The sequence below is a fragment of the Camponotus vicinus genome, unplaced genomic scaffold (assembly GCF_025532165.1).
Source record: "Camponotus vicinus isolate PSW18456_S1 unplaced genomic scaffold, iyCamVici1.0 SCAF_13, whole genome shotgun sequence".
Lineage (NCBI taxonomy): Eukaryota > Metazoa > Arthropoda > Insecta > Hymenoptera > Formicidae > Camponotus > Camponotus vicinus.
Genome location: NW_028141949.1, coordinates 10,948,509 through 10,968,895, shown reverse-complemented (window position 1 = coordinate 10,968,895; position 20,387 = coordinate 10,948,509). Strand labels below are relative to the sequence as shown.

The 20,387-nt window shown below is 34.7% G+C and overlaps 2 protein-coding genes across 4 annotated transcripts; one reads left to right on the top strand and one right to left on the bottom strand.

The window, feature by feature from the left end:
• Nucleotides 1-96: 96 nt before the first annotated feature.
• LOC145964183 (uncharacterized) lies at nucleotides 97-2,111 on the bottom strand. The gene is made up of 4 exons (XM_083086649.1): nucleotides 1,370-2,111; nucleotides 906-1,284; nucleotides 542-823; nucleotides 97-414 (listed from the first exon to the last, which is right to left on the bottom strand). The coding sequence occupies exons 1-4, from the start codon at nucleotides 1,845-1,847 to the stop codon at nucleotides 216-218; spliced, it is 1,338 nt and encodes a 445-aa protein (XP_082942775.1). The 5' UTR covers nucleotides 1,848-2,111; the 3' UTR covers nucleotides 97-215.
• Nucleotides 2,112-5,239: 3,128 nt separating this feature from the next.
• Waw (Translation factor waclaw) lies at nucleotides 5,240-15,538 on the top strand. 3 transcript variants are annotated; one of them, XM_083086440.1, is made up of 8 exons: nucleotides 5,240-5,257; nucleotides 5,458-5,522; nucleotides 5,838-6,650; nucleotides 6,785-7,021; nucleotides 14,344-14,609; nucleotides 14,780-14,994; nucleotides 15,082-15,294; nucleotides 15,378-15,538. In XM_083086440.1, the coding sequence occupies exons 2-8, from the start codon at nucleotides 5,515-5,517 to the stop codon at nucleotides 15,501-15,503; spliced, it is 1,878 nt and encodes a 625-aa protein (XP_082942566.1). In that variant the 5' UTR covers nucleotides 5,240-5,257; nucleotides 5,458-5,514; the 3' UTR covers nucleotides 15,504-15,538. The 3 variants fall into 3 exon arrangements, with proteins under 3 accessions (XP_082942566.1, XP_082942564.1, XP_082942565.1); XM_083086438.1 differs by lacking the exon at nucleotides 5,240-5,257 and adding an exon at nucleotides 5,687-5,730 and having other exon boundaries at nucleotides 5,330-5,522; XM_083086439.1 differs by lacking the exon at nucleotides 5,240-5,257 and having other exon boundaries at nucleotides 5,330-5,522.
• The last annotated feature ends 4,849 nt before the right edge of the window (nucleotides 15,539-20,387 follow it).

Here is a 20,387-nt window from a genome sequence, read left to right as displayed (position 1 = left end):
GTGGGTGTGTGACAGAGAGAGAAAGAAAAGGAGACAGGGGAAAGGCAGGAAGAGAATGAACGGGGGAGAGGAAAATAATAAAATAGTGAGAATATATTGAATATAACATAAATATTGTAAATATAATTTTTAAAAAATTGAAATATTTATATGTATTTACAAAATGATAATCTCTATATTTATTACTTATATTACATTATATTACTTATATTATATTATCGCATAATTACATAGTCATTTTCTTTTAAATGTTTTGTGTCATCAGATTCGGATATATTAGTGTCTTTTATTTGAGATGACATTGGTACATAATTATTATCCATAAAAATAATTTTTTGCATGCATTCTTCAGCATTTTGTAACCTTGCTTCAAGATTAGACATTTTAACATGAGAATATTGCCCCACATTAATCCTGTTTTATATAAAAAAAAATCCTATTCTTGAATTGTTCTTGAAAATTAGTCTTATTTTATGTTTTTTATTTCCTCTTAAGAAGTATCCAAAAAAATTTGAAATAAAACAGAAATTTACGATCATACCTATCGTCCTCTACACATGATTTTTGACCCTGCCGTCGTGGTAATGCTGGAGGTTTAATTTGAAAATTGCAGATTGGAATTTTATCTGCTTCTTCATACTCATTGGAAATGGATGTTCTTTGCTTAGAAGAGCATATATTGTCTATTTCTTCATAAATTTCAGAAGCAATAGAAGTATTTGACATTCTGGGATTATAGGAATCAATTTCTTTGCTGTACATTAGATCAGGTTCCGATTCATATATATTCTCTATGATTTTTGTGCAGTTTGATACCCTTGAACTGTACTTTTCATATATTATTTCAGAAATAATTTATTATTAAAAATAATATTTTCATTTTGTATATACACATTAGTACATACCAATTAGCTGTATTAAGATGAAGTGAGATAGTATTTTGTAACTGTGAAAGAGGATTATTAACTTTATAATGTTGCATCACTGTTTGAAAGTTTTCTTTGTCAAAATGCAAAGATTTTTGTTTTGGACCACGACCCTGTGTCACTAAATCTTGTAATAATTTATTAGCATCAAGACAAAATATATTGAGTTCTCCAGCACCACAACGAAACTCTTTAGTGGTATGTATTACACAAATACGTTTCACATCTTCTGGACGGCCTATTGTCATTAAGTGAAACTGATTAAATTCTTTCCATTCAAAAGATTCAATCATATCACCACTATAAACATCTTTAATAAGAATCCCTATGTTGTTGGCAATCAAATCTCCATATAAACCTTATAAATTAAATAAAAAATTAATTCAATATGAACTTTTTCTAATCGACAAAATATTCTAAATATATAAAAAAATTGTACTAACCAGTTAAACCTGATGCTTTAGAATGCGCATTGTCAACCATGGACACACTATATGATTTCTCCATGCGACAATGTCTTCTAGGTTTCAACAGTTGTCTAATATTTGCCATCCAATGCTGCGTCTCAGTTTCTGAATTAGCGGACAACGACAGTAAGGGCTTTCTGTCTTTCGCTAATGATATAGCGAATGCATATTGCTTTGTTTTAGAACGAATGCGATATAGAATCGCATTTAACGGTATTACGATACAGTTGCTCTTTTCGCTTTGTTTTGCAGAAGCACTGCCACCGCAGCTGAGCCTGGTGTCAAACTGTACTTGTAAGCCAAGATCAGATCCTAATTTTTTAACGGAACACCACAATCGTTTCCAGACCTTCGGCAACACCAAAGTCCTCTTCCTTACTTTCTGCGCGATAAATCTATTTCCCATTGATTTCATATACAGAAAACCGCAAATTTCCGTGTTGGTTGTATCCATTTTCTGCAAAGATATCAAAGAACAAGAAGATACTCTTCACGAAGAAAACGCGCAAAATCTCATGACTTTTGAAAAATGTAAAAAAAAAAACACTACGCCATATTGGGCCTGTTCTTTTTAGCTGCACTGCTGCACTAGTACAATTAGTGAGTGAAAGAAAATGGGTGCTTTCCAGCAAGAAACACAGGCGACTTTGGGTGCGTTCCGAATTACGCATGAGGGTGCAGTCCCACGTAGAAGAAAAAGCGGAACGGAAAAGAAGTATAGTGGAGGTAACCAATCAGAACGTTTCTCCAAAAGACATCATACCTAGCATTCTCGTATGTATGTACATACCTAGCATATCTAGTCTTTCTTATTCATAAATAAAATTTATAAATTTATTTTTATATAAAATAATAATGTCATCGGTAAATTTTTTATTATAATATAAAATATGTGTGTGTGTGTGTTTTATTTTCAGATATATATATATTAAATTTTGTAACAATTTATTACACTTAACATTAAATTAGGTGAAAATATATTATTCTGAATAAAATATTTGTTACAATATAAAATGTAATTTTATCATTGTTTCATATAAATAGTTTAGTTTAATTTTATATTTTCACAAAATATAAAAACATAACAAAATTACACTAAAATAATATATTTCTCTTGTTAAATTTATATTATTATAAAGTTCTTTATTCCATTCCGCTTTTATATGACTGGGTTCCCCATGGAATATATTTTACGCAAAAACGGAAAAAATTCTAACCTAAAATTTACAATAATTCTGAATTAGCTTTGTTTTTTCGTAAATTATATTCTATTGGAATTTTCCATTTATTATAAAAAGATATTTTTTTACAAAATTGATTATTTTTGTTAACTATAATTCATGAAAAATAATTTTTTACTCTTACTTATTTCCGCTTTTTCCGGTACATGGGGAACCCGGTTATTTAAAATCGGAACAGATATGTCTTTTGGAGAAACGTTCTGATTGGTTACCCTCACTATACTTCTTTTCCGTTCCGCTTTTCCGTTCCGCTTTTTCTTCTACGTGGGACTGCACCCTAAGTTAACAGTTATGGTCTCTAATAAACCAGCCTTTATTGTAATACTTTAATACTAATAACCTTTTATATCAGCATTAGTTTTTGTTTTTATCATTACCTTATTTTATTGCTTTCACACTTTAAAATTATTCTAGTGAAAAATTTTAGTGAAAATATTAATGTAGTCCGCAATGTCGAGTTTTGCGTTCCAACAAACACTCATGCACAGTGTTTGAGTGTGTCGCACTGTGTCGCACTGTGTCATCTTGCTGGAAAATAAACATAATGCGTCGTCTACAATGAGATTTTAAGGAGATTAAGGTCCATATTCTGAATCCTCTTTTATCGATAAAAGTGCTCCTAAAAGCGGTCAATCAGAAGACTTATATGCCACTTTTAGAGGCACTTTTATCGATAAAAGAGGATTCAGAATATGGGCCTTAGGGCGTAAGATTTAAGAAATTGACCAATCACAGTCGAGTATTCTCTTAATACTTGACTGTGATTGGTCAATTTCTTAAATCTTATGGCCATCACACATGAAATTCCATAAGCACGTAAAGCGGCGTCTACAATGAGATTTTAAGGCGTAAGGCTTAAGAAATTGACCAATCACAGTCAAGTATTAAGAGAATACTCGACTGTGATTGGTCAATTTCTTAAGTCTTACACCTTAAAATCTCATTGTAGACGCCGCTTAAGACGTAATCGTAAGGAAATCGATCAATCACGGTCAAGTATTAGCCCCTCCAAGGGGTCAAAACTCGACCGTGATTGGTCGATTTCCTTACGCTTATGTCTTACGGAATTTCATGTGCGAAAGCCTTTACGCCTTAAGTCTCCTTAAAATCTCATTGTAGACGACGCTTAATGGCCGCATTCAGCGGACTCAACAGTTGGCAATATTACTAGACTTTCCGATGTAATTCGACGCTGATTGGTCGGACCTGAAAGTAGAAACCAATCATGTTCGACTGCTACTTAGCGGTTGAGTCCGCTGAATGCGGCCAATGTTTGTCTCTTTCCAACTTATTGCACTAGTGCAGCAGTGCAGCTAAAAAGAACAGACCCATTGTTGATACAAAAAGCGCGCTTAAAATGCGTTCAAAAATTCTACTCATAGACTGTGTTCCACTTAACGATCGCAACGCTCGTAGAATTATCTTATCCTTGTTGTTCGCTAAAGCGGCGTCTACAATGAGATTTTAAGGAGACTTAAGGCGTAAGACTTAAGAAATTGACCAATCACAGTCGAGTATTCTCTTAATTCTTGACTGTGATTGGTCAATTTTTTAAGTCTTACGCCTTAAGTCTCCTTAAAATCTCATTGTAGACGACGCTTAAAGGGTCGTCTACAATGGCCGTAGCATAAAGCCGGTTATACAATAGCTGTCGTAAGTCGGGTGTCGTAAGAGTTGACCAATCGTATTCGATTATTCTTCTCTAAAATCAACTGTGATTGGTTAACTCTTACGACACCCGACTTACGATAGCTATTGTATAACCGGCTTTAAGGTTGTAAGGCCGTAGTCGTAAGAAATTGACTAATCACAGTTGATTATTCTCCTGAACTTCAACTGGGATTGGTCAATTACTTACGACTACGGTCTTACAACCTTATGCTACGGCCATTGTAGACGACCCTTAAAAGTTAAACAAAAACACATCATGTTTACGAGTGCCGCGATCATTAAGTGGAACGCAGTCATAGGCTACGGTCGGAGACACGTTAAAGAAATCTTTATTTCTTTTGTCCTGATTGGTCAATCAAGCGCTTCTAAGCATCCAGAGCGTCTTCCCAACCGCAGCCATAGACAATTCAGCTAAAAAGAACAGAGTTTAGTTTAGAGCCGGTTTCACAACTCGAGTTAACCCGAGTTTAATACGTTAAACTGGGTCCTGATTGGTCCATTCGCCACTTAGGCCCAGTTCCACAACTTATTCTAACCGAAGTTTAGCTCGTTAAAGGAGGATTTACATTGGCTGTGTTCAGCAGGAAAAGCTGCTTTGCAACTGTTGTAAAATTCGTGAATCTGATTGGTGTATGCTCTTAGATTCAGTCAAAATTAAGAGCATACACCAATCAAGCTCACGAATTTTACAACAGTTGCAAAGCAGCTTTTTCTGCTGAACGCAGCCATTACGTTCAATGTCCGATGTATGACATTCGATTGAATACAATGGCCCATATTCTGAATCCTCTTTTATCGATAAAAGTGCTCCTAAAAGCGGCCTGTAGCCAATCAGAAGGCTTATATGCCACTTTTAGAGGCACTTTTATCGATAAAAGAGGATTCAGAATATGGGCCAATGGGTTTGGGACGCAATGTAAATCTTCCTTTAACGAGTTGAACTTCGGTTAAAGTAAGTTGTGGAACTGGACCTAAAGCTGCTTTACGTTGTTCATTTTTTTCAAATAATTTTATATTACACTCATTTAACCAAGTATGATATGTTGAAACAACATATTTATTTATCAAATACACGCGTATACTATATATTAATAAATATATATATATAAAATTTAACGCTGCACCCCTTTTCATATGCTTTTCTCTATCCAGCGTCAACTTTGATCACGTGACCTGTCTTGATGCTGAAAATGAGCGTCGAGCGTCACCATGAAAAGGTACCTTTAAAGACGTGGAAAAATGTCTATCACATTCAGAAAATGCAGCAGATTATTCAAAATATTGTCTGATAAAAATTATTGCGTGTAGTACGTTTATTTCATTGCTTTATATAATACGTATAAAAATGCATAACATTATATCAAATTTATTTTTTACCGAGATTATTCGTACTATTCGCAATACAAGAATTTTCAAGCAACAAAGGTTATTTTTATTTTATATAAATGTCTTTTTCTCAATTTAATAGAAAAAAGATAATTTGTAAAACAAAGATGTCATGTGTGCTAAATTAATCTTGTATTTCGTTTTAGAAGGTGGATATATTTATCGAACAAGTATTTCTCCGCACAACAGACAACTGATGTAGAATATAACGTGCCAATTGAAACTATTCGGAACTTCAGTATTGTTGCACATGTTGATCATGGTAAAAGTACGCTTGCGGATAGACTGCTAGAATTAACTGGGGCTATAAAGACAAATTCAGGAAAGCAAGTTTTGGATAATTTACAAGTGGAGAAAGAACGTGGAATCACTGTGAAAGCACAGACAGCTTCACTATTTTATTCATATCGAGGGAAGAATTATCTTTTAAATCTTATTGATACACCAGGTCATGTGGATTTTTCGGCAGAGGTCCATCGCTCATTGACTCCTTGTCAAGGAGTCATACTATTGGTCGATGCAAATGATGGTGTCCAAGCACAAACCGTAGCTAATTATTACTTGGCACGAGAAAAAAATCTTGTAATAATACCAGTGATTAATAAAGTGGATCTGAAAAATGCTAATCCTGAAAAAGTAAAAGATCAATTGCAGATGTTATTTGATATAGAAGATATTGATGTTATCAAAATATCTGCTAAATTAGGTATTGGAATTGATAAAGTTTTACACGCTATAGTTGAAAGAATTCCACCACCTAATGTATTTCGAGATAAGCCTTTTAGAGCACTAACATTTGACAGTTGGTACGACAAGCATAAAGGTGCTATTTCCTTAATTTATGTGAAAGATGGAACACTGTCTGTTGGCAAACACATCACTTCCTCACATATGCAAAAATCGTATGAAATTCGAAATATTTTCCTTCTTAGACCTCATGCAGAGAATGTAAAGACGATGTGAGTATTTTTTTTTTTTTTTTTTTTTTTAAGCCATAACTTTGTAGATGAAATATATATATATATATATATATAATATTTTACATATACAATTTATATGCAGTGTAACTAAATTTATATGCAAATGTATCTAGATTTGCTGGACAAGTAGGTGCCATTTCATGTAATATGAAATCTAAAGAGACTCACATTGGCGACACTTTGCATCTACGAAATCAGTCTGTTGATTCTTTAGAAAGATTTAAGCCACCAAAGCCGATGGTATTTGCAGGTGTATATCCAATGGATCAATCACAATTTGTCTCTTTACAAGCAGCTATTGATAAGCTTACATTAAATGATAGCGCTGTGACTGTCACTCTAGAATCAAGGTACAAGGTTACATTCTTTTTGATAGCATATATTAAGTTTGTTTTTTTCGTATATCATATATATATACACACACACACATACACACACACAGGGTGTCCCAGACCACACATACACCCCTTTTAAAATGAAAATGAATGGCTTTTATCAAAATTCACGAACAATTTTTAAGTAAATCGGGTACGCTCTATCAAATGGTATTTTCAACTTTGATTCCGACCGGAAATACGCCATCTGGATCAGAAGTTGAATTTTTTTAGGGGAACATGGTACTTTTTATTACAGATTCGAATTGTACGTGAAAAAATAAGAAACTTTTGTATCAAACGTTTTCTCTGAAAGTGCCTGTCAATCTTAAAATTCATCTTGAAAGTAACTGTGATGAAATAATGAAGGTCAATTTTAAGATTGACAGAGGCACTTTTAGAAAAAACGTTTGATACAAAAGGTTCTTATTTTTTCACGTACAATTCGAATCTGTAATAAAAAGTACCATGTTCCCCTAAAGAAATTCAACTTCCGATCCGGATGGCGTGTTTTCGGTCAGAATCAAAAGTTAAAAATATTACCATTTGATAGAGCGTACCCGATTTACTTAAAAATTGTTCGCGATTTTTGATAAAAGCCATTTATTTTCATTTTAAAAGGGGTGTACGGGTAGTTTGGGACACCCTGTATATATATATATGGGGCATTCTTTGTCAAATCGGACACTCCCCCTGTCCAAAAATAGGGGCAACCGAAAAATTTTTTTTAGGATTCATTTTATAGCTATATGCATGTACTTTCGTTTTAACTCTGGCCTTTTTGAAAAATCCATATGACGGACCCAATATGGCGGCCAAAACCTGGGGAAACTGAACTTTAAAAAGCAATATCGCTCATTAGAGCGTACTAAAGCGGTTGCTTTTTTATGAAATCCAGTGGTGCAGTGTTTTCTTCGTCCCTGGTAACGAATTTGTACTAAAAATATCAAATTTCAAAATGGCGGAATTTAAATGGCGGCCAAATGTCAAGAAAATGGTAGAAATCGATGATATTATTAACTGAGACTTATACTGTTCGTTCCAGGCTCATTAAATTAAGTGCTGCAGCGTTTTTTCAATCGCTGATCTCTTGATCATTGTTAAATTTCAATATAGCGGCCAAGGGTTGCAAAAAAAGATCTTATAATTGCGAAAGTCTGAATTAAGTATAACGATTAGTTTCTATTTTTCTGAAATTCAATGTTTTAGGGTTTATTAGTGGCTACTCACGAATTGCGAAAAACTCCATAATGCAAAACGTTTAGAAACATGACGAAACCTTGGAATCTCATTCTTATTAGTTCGTATTTTCTAAGGAAAATGTGACTCCATGTTTACCATTCGAAAATCGTTTCAGAAATAACTTTTTAGTTTTTCAACTGGGCAAAAATCACTTTAAAAACATAAGAATATTTTATTTTAGTAAAGTAGATCACGACAAGTCAACAAGACACTTAAATAAAAGATTCCGGTTAGCGTTACCTGTACCCGAAATTTTGAAGCATCATTCTTTTACAGTGCCAGCATCTAAATAGTTATTTCTGAAACGATTTTCGAATGGTAAACATGGTTACATTTTCCTTAGAAAATACGAACTAATAAGAATGAGATTCCAAGGTTTCGTCATGTTTCTAAACGTTTTGCATTATGGAGTTTTTCGCAATTCGTGAGTAGCCACTAAAAAACCCTAAAACATTGAATTTCAGAAAAATAGAAACTAATCGTTATACTTAATTCAGACTTTCGCAATTATAAGATCTTTTTTTGCAACCCTTGGCCGCTATATTGAAATTTAACAATGTGATCAAGAGATCAGCGATTGAAAAAACGCTGCAGCACTTAATTTAATGAGCCTGGAACGAACAGTATAAGTCTCAGTTAATAATATCATCGATTTCTACCATTTTCTTGGCATTTGGCCGCCATTTAAATTCCGCCATTTTGAAATTTGATATTTTTAATACAAATTCGTTACCAGGGACGAAGAAAACACTGCACCACTGGATTTCATAAAAAAGCAACCGCTTTAGTACACTCTAATGAGCGATATTGCTTTTTAAAGTTCAGTTTCCCCAGGTTTTGGTCGCCATATTGGGTCCGTCATATGGATTTTTCAAAAAGGCTAGAGTTAAAACGAAAGTACATGCATATAGCTATAAAATGAGCCCTAAAAAAAATTTTTCGGTTGCCCCTATTTTTAGACAGGGGCAGTGTCCGATTTGACAAAGAATGCCCCATATATATACAGGGTGATTCAAAATAACCCCTGTGTCCCTGAAATGACATATTCTTGAATCAATTCTAAGACGATTTTTCCTTCGGCAAAATTTCGTCCGAAGCTTAGTTTTTGAATTATTAAAGGAAGTAGTTAACGTATGACGGGTCGAATACAAGAGGCAGGCAAGGGTGGCGCGATTCACCGTCAGACGCGGGTGCTTACGCGGGGCGCCTGCTGCGATCAGCTGGTCGCTATACACATACAGACACACATGCGAACACATACATTCTCTCTCTGTCTGTCTATCTGTCCGTCTGTCCGTCTGTCCGTCTGTCCGTCTCTCCGTCTCTCCGTCTCTCCGTCTCTCCGTCTCTCCGTCTCTCCGTCTCTCCGTCTCTCCGTCTCTCCGTCTCTCCGTCTCTCCGTCTCTCCGTCTCTCCGTCTCTCCGTCTCTCCGTCTCTCCGTCTCTCCGTCTCTCCGTCTCTCCGTCTCTCCGTCTCTCCGTCTCTCCGTCTCTCCGTCTCTCCGTCTCTCCGTCTCTCCGTCTCTCTCTCTCTCTCTCTCTCTCTCTCTCTCTCTCTCTCTCTCTCTCTCACATTCGCTCACTCACCTGTAATTTTTTTTTTTTTTTTACGAGAGAGGGGAAAATGCATTTTATGCATACCCACCGGTCGATCCAGTGAGTTATGTGGCACTCGAGTACCAAGTCGAATTACCAACTCGGTACTCCCTACCCACTAAAAACCCCTCTCTTTTCACGAATTTCCTTTGACACACTGTCCCTCTGACTTCCCGAGATCTGTTTTCACATAACGTCAAAAAATAGTTATTATTACCTTGTTCGATGACTTTTGATGTATTGCTGTAATTGCTTGAAGGAGAAATGAATTTTCGGATAGATCGTACGTTCTCAAATTTAACGTAGATATCACGTTGCAAAAGACAAGAAATCCACACTAAATTATTAACTGAAAGTTTTTCTTCTTTCATGAACTGTATTCTTTTATAAACTTTAACGTAATCACATTTATTTACTCACTCGATGAGATGAGAAATTTACTAATGACTCTATCACTATTAATCACTGTCGAATAATAATTGTTGGCGATTAAAAATCACTCGATGAAAGAAACACGCGCGGACACGTTACTACACGACGCGACGACGCGACAATGCGACGATAATTATTCGGCGACTGCAAGCAGTTTTTTGTCATGGTAGGTTGCGGTAGGTTAAGGTACTACTGGCGCTATCGAACGCGATCATGTGTTCGATTGAAGAATGCGGTAAACATAATAAACATTTAACGTATTAATATTATTATTATCATGAATGTGTGTGATATCCATACATCGTATGATATCTATTTAAAAATTAATTAGATTAAATAAGTGTTTTTAAAATATTTATTACTTTTACTATTATCTTAAATAAATATTTAATATTAATATTTTATTAAACTATAAGAAATTAGGCTCTGTGTATTAAAACATAAACTTAAATTTAAAGGCAATAAGAGCTAAACGCGGATGGTAGTGCGTAAGTTCAACGAGAAATAAGTTTTCGCTGAAACTTATTTGTGTGCACAGGGCACAAATTTTCTTGGTACGATACCAAGCAAATTTAAATAATTCTCAATTCGAGAATTTATTTAATTATTATCCCTCTTTCCCCCCTGTAATGTTGTAGGCGAGAAAAATATCGGGCCGAAAGTCGCTGAATCGGGAATCGAACCCGAGTCTTTCGCTTGCCGGGCGACTGCTCTTACCACTGAGCTATTCAGACCCTTCAACTCGATACTTCTCGGTCTCCTACAATTATATATTAAATTGAAGAATAACGCCATCTTCCGCCGGCGTGAAATTTAAATAACTATAAGAAATTAGGCTCTGTGTATTAAAACAAACTTAAATTTAAAGGCAATAAGAGATTAATATTTTATATGATAATAGTAAAAGTAATAAATATTTTAAAAACACTTATTTAATCTAATTAATTTTTAAATAGATATCATACGATGTATGGATATCACACACATTCATGATAATAATAATATTAATATGTTAAATGTTTATTATGTTTACCGCATTCTTCAATCGAACACATGATCGCGTTCGATAGCGCCAGTAGTACCTTAACCTACCGCAACCTACCATGACAAAAAACTGCTTGCAGTCGCCGAGTAATTATCGTCGCATTGTCGCGTCGTCGTGTCGTGTAGTAACGTGTCCGCGCGTGTTTCTTTCATCGAGTGATTCTTAATCGCCAACAGTTATTATTCGACAGTTATTAATAGTGATTAGTGATAGAGTCATTAGTAAATTTCTTGTCTCATCGAGTGAGTAAATAAATGTGATTACGTTATAGTTTATAAAAGAATACAGTTCATGAAAGAAGACAAACTTTCAGTTAATAATTTAGTGTGGATTTCTTGTCTTTTGCAACGTGATATCTACGTTAAATTTGAGAACGTACGATCTATCGGAAAATTCATTTCTCCTTCAAGCAATTACAGCAATACATCAAAAGTCATCGAACAAGGTAATAATAACTATTTTTTGACGTTATGTGAAAACAGATCTCGGGAAGTCAGAGGGACAGTGTGTCAAAGGAAATTCGTCAAAAGAGAGGGGTTTTTAGTGGGTAGGGAGTATCGAGTTGGTAATTCGACTTGGTACTCGAGTCCCACATAACTCACTGGATCGACCGGTGGGTATGCATAAAATGCATTTTCCCCTCTCTCGTAAAAAAAAAAAAAAAAATTACAGGTGAGTGAGCGAATGAGAGAGAGAGAGAGAGAGAGAGAGAGAGAGAGAGAGAGAGAGAGAGAGAGAGAGAGAGAGAGAGAGAGAGAGAGACAGACAGACAGACAGAGAGACAATGTATGTGTTCGCATGTGTGTCTGTATGTGTATAGCGACCAGCTGATCGCAGCAGGCGCCCCGCGTAAGCACCCGCGTCTGACGGTGAATCGCGCCACCCTTGCCTGCCTCTTGTATTCGACCCGTCATACGTTAACTACTTCCTTTAATAATTCATAAACTAAGCTTCGGACGAAATTTTGCCGAAGGAAAAATCGTCTTAGAATTGATTCAAGAATATGTCATTTCAGGGACACAGGGGTTATTTTGAATCACCCTGTATATATATATACATATATATATACATACATACATATATATATATATATATATATATATATATATATATATATATACAGGGTGGCCCATTTTAATCCATCCAGTCGAATATCTCGAAAACCAAGCCCGGGAGAGAAAAATGTTTCAGACAAAAGTTGTTTGGTTTCGAGGGGGCCATAAGATGGTACCATTGGTTTGACCTTGAAGAGTTATTTGAAGGTCACATGAAGGTCACCTTCAATTTCTTTAATGGAACCTACTATTTGTCATTGCATATTCTTGTAGCTTATCTCGAGAGCTTTCTAAAACTCTATAATTAAGTACCTTTTCATTAAGTACTCTTTGAGTTATGAGGCTTGAAATAATTTCTTAATTTTACATAAACCGTAAAATATCTTGTAAAATATTCATTTTTCGATTACCTTACCTTAATAGTTTTATGTACAAAATAATGAGAGGAATCAATTGGTGTAAAGAAAACACATAGTTGTTTCGAAGAAAAAATATGTAATTTGCAATTAACAATTACATATTTTTTCTTAAAAATAACTGTGTGTTTTCTTTACATCAATTCATTCCTCTCATTATTTTGTACATAAAAGTATTAAGATAAGATAATCGAAAAATGAATATTTTACTAGATATTTTACGGTTTATGTAAAATTAAGAAATGATTTCAAGCCTCATAACTCGGAAAGTACTTAACGAAAACTAACTTAATTATAGTGTTTTGGAAAGCTCTCGAAATAAGCTACAAGAATATGCAATAGAAAGTAAGGGGTTTCATTTAAAAAATTGAAGGTGACCTTTACGTGACCTTGAAGCAACTATTCAAGGTCAAACTAATGACACCACCTTATGTCCCCCTTGAAACCATACAACTTTTGTCTGAAACATCTTTTTCTAAAATTAAAAATAAGAAAGTTATTTGGGGTGGGACATTAAAATGGGACACCCTGTATATATACAGGGTGATTCTGAACAAACGTTTGTCTTTAAAATATCAAATTCTTGAATGAATTCTAAGACGATTTTTCCTCTTGTAAAATTTTGCCCGGAGCTTAGTTTTTAAACTATAAAGGAAAATAGTTGACTACTTACGGAACGAGTACAAGAGATAGGCAGGGACGGCGCGATATAGACGATTACGTGGGGCACTCGCCGCGATCAGCTGATTGCTATACGCTATGACTGTAACAATCAGTGTGTGTGTGAGAATGTGTACGCACACACACACATACACACACTGATTGTTACAGTCATCGCGTATAGCAATCAGCTGATCGCGGCGAGCGCCCCACGTAATCGCCTATATCGCGCCGTCCCTGGCTACCTCTTGTACTCGTTCCGTAAGTAGTTAATTATTTTCCTTTATAGTTTAAAAACTAAGCTCCGGGCCAAATTTGGAAGAGGAAAAATCGTCTTAGAATTCATTCAAGAATTTGATATTTTAAAGACAAACGTTTGTTCAGAATCTCCCTGTATATAGACTGATAATAATTGCCGGAATTTTCGTGTGCAGGTAGAGGAGGTTAAACTGAGTAGAAAAGTCTTCTATCATTTTACGATCTTTATAATAATTAATGAGATATTAATTTAAAAATATCGGCCAATTGGTCTGAATAAACGCGCGGCGAAACGGGCGCTCATCAAACGTAACGTTAAAGCGCCACGCGCTATCATCAATTTTGGAATTACAGTGAGACAGCTCTCGTCATCGTGCGCTTCTACTCGCACGCATTGGCCGATCTTTTTCAATTAATTTCTCATTAATTATTACGAAGATCACAAAACAGTAGAGGACTTTTCTACTCAATTTAATCCCCTCTACCTGCACATGAGAGTTTCGGCGATTATTACCGGACACCCTGTATATAATGTCCGATTGACTTGATTGATTAGAAAACTTTATCAATGACACAAAAAATTACATATTGTAGTGTTGCACTTGGAAGGGGCTGGCGAATTGGCTTTTTAGGCTTATTACATATGGAAGTATTTATTCAACGTCTTGAGCAGGAATATGGAGCGCAGCCGATAGTTACAGCACCCGCAGTTACATACAAGGCACAGATTTTTGGCAGTAAAAATATAACAAAATATCAAGGAGACACTATAACTTTTAATAATCCAGCGCATTTTCCAGACGTACAGATTGTTAACGAATTTTACGAACCTATGATTATAGCAACTATTATAACACCAGGTATGTATTTGTTATTTAATTCATTTTAAAGTTGTCATTTCTACTCAGATTCACAAAAGAGAGAAATTATAAATACTCAGTTTTTACATTTAATTAAAGATTTCAAGATAACATTTTTAATTTTAATTTTCATTATCTATAGAATAATCAATGTTTTGTAACATGTATAGTTGAATATATGAAGGATATTACATTACTTTGTCGAGAAAAGCGAGGTGTAGAAAAATTGAACAAGACTATTGGTAATGACAGACTTATGCTGCAATATATAATGCCATTGAATGAAGTAATCCTTGACTTTCATGATTCCTTAAAGAGCATAAGTTCTGGTTATGCTAGTTTTGATTATGAAGATTATGATTATCAATTGTCAGATATAGTGAAGGTTATTAACTTTTATTACGACTTTAACCTTGCATGTGTAACTTCGGCTTTCTTAATAAATTATCCCTTCTTGATATACAAATTTTAGTTGGATATTCTCTTGAATGGGAAACTAGTAGAAGAATTAAGTACAATTGTACATGAAACAAAAGCGTATCAAACGGGTAAGAAATTGTGCGCTAAGCTTCTCGAAACCATTCCTCGACAGCTTTTCGAAATAGCGATCCAAGCAGCGATAAAGAGTAAAGTAATTGCAAGAGAAACTTTAAAACCATACAAAAAAGATGTAACAGCAAAATTAGTAAGTAAATATATATAAGTAATAAGTAAACTTTATCAACTCTTGAAAGTAGCGTCATTAATTTTTCTTTTTCTTCCTTCAAGTACGGAGGTGATGTTACTAGGAGAAAAAAATTGTTAGCACAGCAAGCTGAAGGAAAAAATAAAATGAGAATGATTGGAAAAATTTCTTTACCGCGGGACACTTTTATAAGCGTGTTGAAAAAATAGTAATTTTGTACATAATAAATGGACATTATAAATAAGATTGTACGTTTATTATTTATCTTTTATTAATATACTAGAATAATATAAAGCGCTCCATTTAATTCGTTATATATATACAGAGTGAGTTTTATTTCCTGTGTCAAACTTTTTATCATACGAGAGATTATCGACTGCAATTTTAACCCCTTCACAGTCCAGCGAAAAGAAACTTTCCGTGCCAAAAGTGTGTTGAAGAAAAAAGTTTTTAAAATTGCATGAATACGTCAGTATAAATATTATTGAGGTCGCCGAATCCGAATCTGAAGCCAGAATTACAAAATTCAAAATGGTGAATCCAATATGGCGGATCAAAATTCAAAATAATTTTGGATTTCAATAAAAATGTGTATCATTTTTGGGGTTGCAAAATCCAAACTTAATATTAGATTTTCCAAATTGAAAATGGCAAATCCGATATGGCGGACCAGAGTTCGAACAAATAGTTGACATACATAAAGGTTGTATATTTCTCTCTTCAATTATTTTTAAATCCCGCTCTCTGCCGAACTCAGAGTCACGAATCGAGGACGTGGCGGTTATTGACTCCGTTAAATTTGCAATTTTTAATTTGGAAAATCAGATATTAGATTCGAATTCGGCGACCCCAAAAACGATAAGAAACCTATTTTTATTCAAACCCAAAATTATTTTGAATTTTGATCTGCCATTTTGAAGTTCGAAATTCTGATTTCAGATTCGAATTCAGCGACCTCAGAAACCTTAAAATACTCAAGGACAATCAAATCGTAACAGTAATAATATGTTTCTTTCAAGATGCCCCTATAGGGGCCATGAAGCAAAAGTGGCACGAATTTTTTTGGCCCCTATAGGGGTCCCTGACAGTGAAGGGATTAATAAATTGATCGGTACACAGATGTCAGTTATTTGGATCGACCGTATCGATCCATATATAATATGTACAAGTTAAAAGTTGAATCAAATTATGTAGTATGGGTTTATTATTATTATTATTATTATAGGTACGTATTATTATTATTATTATTATTATTATTAAATATATATATATATATATATATTATATTTATTATTATTATTATTAAAGCTACGTATACATATTTGATATATTAAAGCAGTAGAAATACATATTTAAAAATTCAGTTTTCAAAGTTAACACTTTAACTTTTTATGTAAAACTTTATTTCAAAATCTGCATTTATAAGAAATATATTCTTATGGAACAATTGCGTAATTTTATTTTAAGAAGGAAGAAAATTTTGATACATACTTTAACGTATCAATCAATAATAAAAATTTATGAATCATAAAAATAAATGCGGATTTTGAAATTGAATCTGCATTTTATGAAAATCCTGGAACTAGCGTGCGTCATGTGGCACATGAATTTGATTTTTCGTGATACGCGGTACATCACGCTTTACGTGTTGGATGGATTACGTCCGTATCATTACCAACGTGTGTAACACATTTTATCGAGGGATTTTCAACCACGGATCAATTTTTGTAAAGGTACTGTCATCATCAATTTTTTACGATACATTCAGCGTACAGGAACGGCATTTTGAACAATTTTCACAAATATTTAAATTGAGAGTGGAATAGGCCTATGGGGGAAACCACTATAAAAAAAGCGCACCATGTTATCTACCGCAAGGTGGTGTGGAAATGATAGCGCATCATTTTCTCGCCACTAAAAGGACGGGTCATTTTTCGGCGCGGTATTGCGATATATCGCACGCCACCATCATGTCTCGGAGAGCGATCCGCCCATCGCTTTGCCGCGTGCCTAGTATAAGATTACAGTGGGACGACTCTAGTCGCCGCGCGCTTCTACTCACGCAGATTGGCCGATATTCTTTATTTAATTTTTCGTTAATTATTGCGAATATCACAAAACAGTACAAGTCCTTCCTTCTTAATTTGAGCCAATCTACCTCCTTACTTCGTATGGACCAAAATTTTCCTGACACCCTGTATATATGTGTGTATATGTGAAAAAAAAATGTAATTGGTAATTGCAAATTACATTTTTTTTTCGGAACAATTATGTGTTTTCTTTACACCAATTGATTTCTCTCATTATTTTGTACATAAAAGTATTAAGATAAGATAATCGAAAAATGAATATTTTACAAGATATTTTACGGTTTATGTAAAATTAAGAAATTATTTCAAGCCTCATAACTCAAAAAGTACTTAACGAAAAGGTACTTAATTATAGTGTTTTGGAAAGCTCTCAAGATAAGCTACAAGAATATGCAATGACAAATAGTAGGTTCCATTAAAGAAATTGAAGGTGACCTTCATGTAACCTTCAAATAACTCTTCAAGGTCAAACCAATGATACCATCTTATGGCCCCCTTGAAACCATAAAACTTTTGTCTGAAACATTTTTCTCTAAAATGCTTTGTTTCCGAAATAATTGCGTGCGTTAATTAAAATGGCTCACCCTGTATATACACGGTGTTGAAAAAAAAGGGTCACATATTTTGATAGCAGGTAGTATTGATCAAAACAAGAAGAAAAGGTCTAATTAACATGGGTCCTAAGACTAATATCTTCAAAGATACAAGCTATTTTGTTATTTGAGCTCTTTGTCATTTTCTTATTAGTCGTGTCATCTTTAGAATGTAATGAACAAAGGAGTAGGGGAGAGTGGGGTACAATGGGGATATCTTTTTTCTAGGTGCCTTAAAAAATAAAAAATAAACAAAGAGAGATAAAGAAACAATTTTTATTTTAATATGAAATGTAATCATTTATCTTCCATAAAAAAACTGAAGTAAAGAAACTGAATGTATGATAACAAAATAAAAACTCTTTTTTTTACAAAAAACAAAAAATTTTAATGCTGACTCAGCATTAGAGGAGGTGCTCTATGTGATTGCCATTCACTCTCACGTATCTTTCAGCCCTACGTCTTAGAGAATCACGCACTCTTTTAAATCACGCACTCTAACTTCATTTCTCTCTCCTGATATTTACGTTTGGTTCGCAATAGATACCACAAGTCAGACGACATTGCGTAGGCCTTAATGAATGTGAGCAGCCCTAGTAAACAAAAGAGTGTTTACTACTGTTGCTGTACGAGAGTTCGTCAGTACGAGATTAACCGTCTGACTCGTAGTACACTACATAAAGTTAGAGTGTGCAGTTTACTCAGTGAACAAACATAATGGAAGTCTATTATTCCACACGAGAAATGGCAGATACGATATTTTGTTATGGTTTAGCCAATGGAAGCAACCGGGAAGCACGTGCCCGCTACGTTCAAAACTATCCAACACGCAGGGTACCCTCTCAAAAATTATTCAGCAAACTTTTCCAGCGACTCGCAGAAACTGGATCTTTAACACCACGAGTAATTGATCGGGGCAGGACTCGCTCTTCGCACGCCTGACATGGAGGAACGGATATTGAGAAGAGTGGAAGAAGATCCTAGAACAAGTGTAAGAAGAATAGCAGCAGCTGAAGGCATCAATCATCGTCTTGTCTGGTCCATTCTTCACGAGCAGTCACTATACCCCTATCATATCCAACGAGTGCAAGCTCTTAGACCACCAGATTACCAGGCCAGATTAGTATTTTGTCAATGGTTTTTACGAAAATGTGTTGAAGATCCACATTTCATAGAAAACATTTTATTTACCGATGAGGCGGGCTTCACAAAAAATGGAATAGTCAATTTCCATAATACGCATGTCTGATCAGATGAAAATCCGCACGCGATTGAAGAATTCCGAGATCAGCATCAGTTTCGTATTAACATCTGGGCAGGAATTGTTGGTGATAGAATCATAGGGCCTTACGTTTTACCAAATAGATTAACAGGTGCTATCTATCACCAGTTTTTATCGAACGAATTGCCTATCATGTTGGAGGAAATCCCTCTCCTTCAAAGGCAACGAATGTGATTCATACATGATGGTGCACCATCCCATTTTCTTCATATCGTCCGACGATACTTAACCCAGGCATTTAATGTGCAATGGATTGGTCGGAGAGGTCCAGTAGTTTGGCCTGCTCGATCCCCGGATCTGAACCGTTTAGATTTTTGGTTATGGGGACACTTAAAGACCTTGGTGTATTCAACACCCGTCGATGACATCCAAACACTGCAGGATCGCATTTTCAATGCGTGTCAGCAAATTTCTGACCAGACAGGTGTATTTGAAAGAGTGCGTGATTTTCTAAGACGTAGGGCTGAAAGATGCGTGAGAGTGAATGGCAATCACATAGAGCACCTCCTCTAATGCTGAGTCAGCATTAAAATTTTTTGTTTTTTGTAAAAAAAGAGTTTTTATTTTGTTATCATACATTCAGTTTCTTTACTTCAGTTTTTTTATGGAAGATAAATGATTACATTTCATATTAAAATAAAAATTGTTTCTTTATCTCTCTTTGTTTATTTTTTATTTTTTAAGGCACCTAGAAAAAAGATATCCCCATTGTACCCCACTCTCCCCTACTCCTTTGTTCATTACATTCTAAAGATGACACGACTAATAAGAAAATGACAAAGAGCTCAAATAACAAAATAGCTTGTATCTTTGAAGATATTAGTCTTAGGACCCATGTTAATTAGACCTTTTCTTCTTGTTTTGATCAATACTACCTGCTATCAAAATATGTGACCCTTTTTTTTCAACACCCTGTATATATATTTTTTACATATATATACAGAAAAAAGAGTAAGAGAGAGACCATAAAATTTATTTATAATAGAAATATATTTAATACATATAAACATCTTGTGTTTGCGAGAGCGCGAGAATAGACCGGGAAGTGAGCGCGGCACGAAAGAAAGAGAACGACGCGGAACAGAGAAGGCGATAAGTTCAGATTTATATACAGGGTGTCCCAGGTAT

Excerpts from the sequence above, each read along its gene's own strand:
- LOC145964183 (XM_083086649.1), bottom strand. The coding sequence starts at position 1,847 with ATGGATACAACCAACACGGAAATTTGCGGTTTTCTGTATATGAAATCA. Across the intron at positions 824-905 it reads CATCTTAATACAGCTAATTG|TTCAAGGGTATCAAACTGCA; the intron begins GTATGTACTAAT and ends TGAAAAGTACAG. Across the intron at positions 415-541 it reads TCATGTGTAGAGGACGATAG|GATTAATGTGGGGCAATATT; the intron begins GTATGATCGTAA and ends TATATAAAACAG.
- Waw (XM_083086438.1), top strand. The coding sequence starts at position 5,487 with ATGCTGAAAATGAGCGTCGAGCGTCACCATGAAAAG. Across the intron at positions 5,523-5,686 it reads TCGAGCGTCACCATGAAAAG|ATTATTCGTACTATTCGCAA; the intron begins GTACCTTTAAAG and ends TTTTTTACCGAG. Across the intron at positions 14,610-14,779 it reads AGCAACTATTATAACACCAG|TTGAATATATGAAGGATATT; the intron begins GTATGTATTTGT and ends TAACATGTATAG.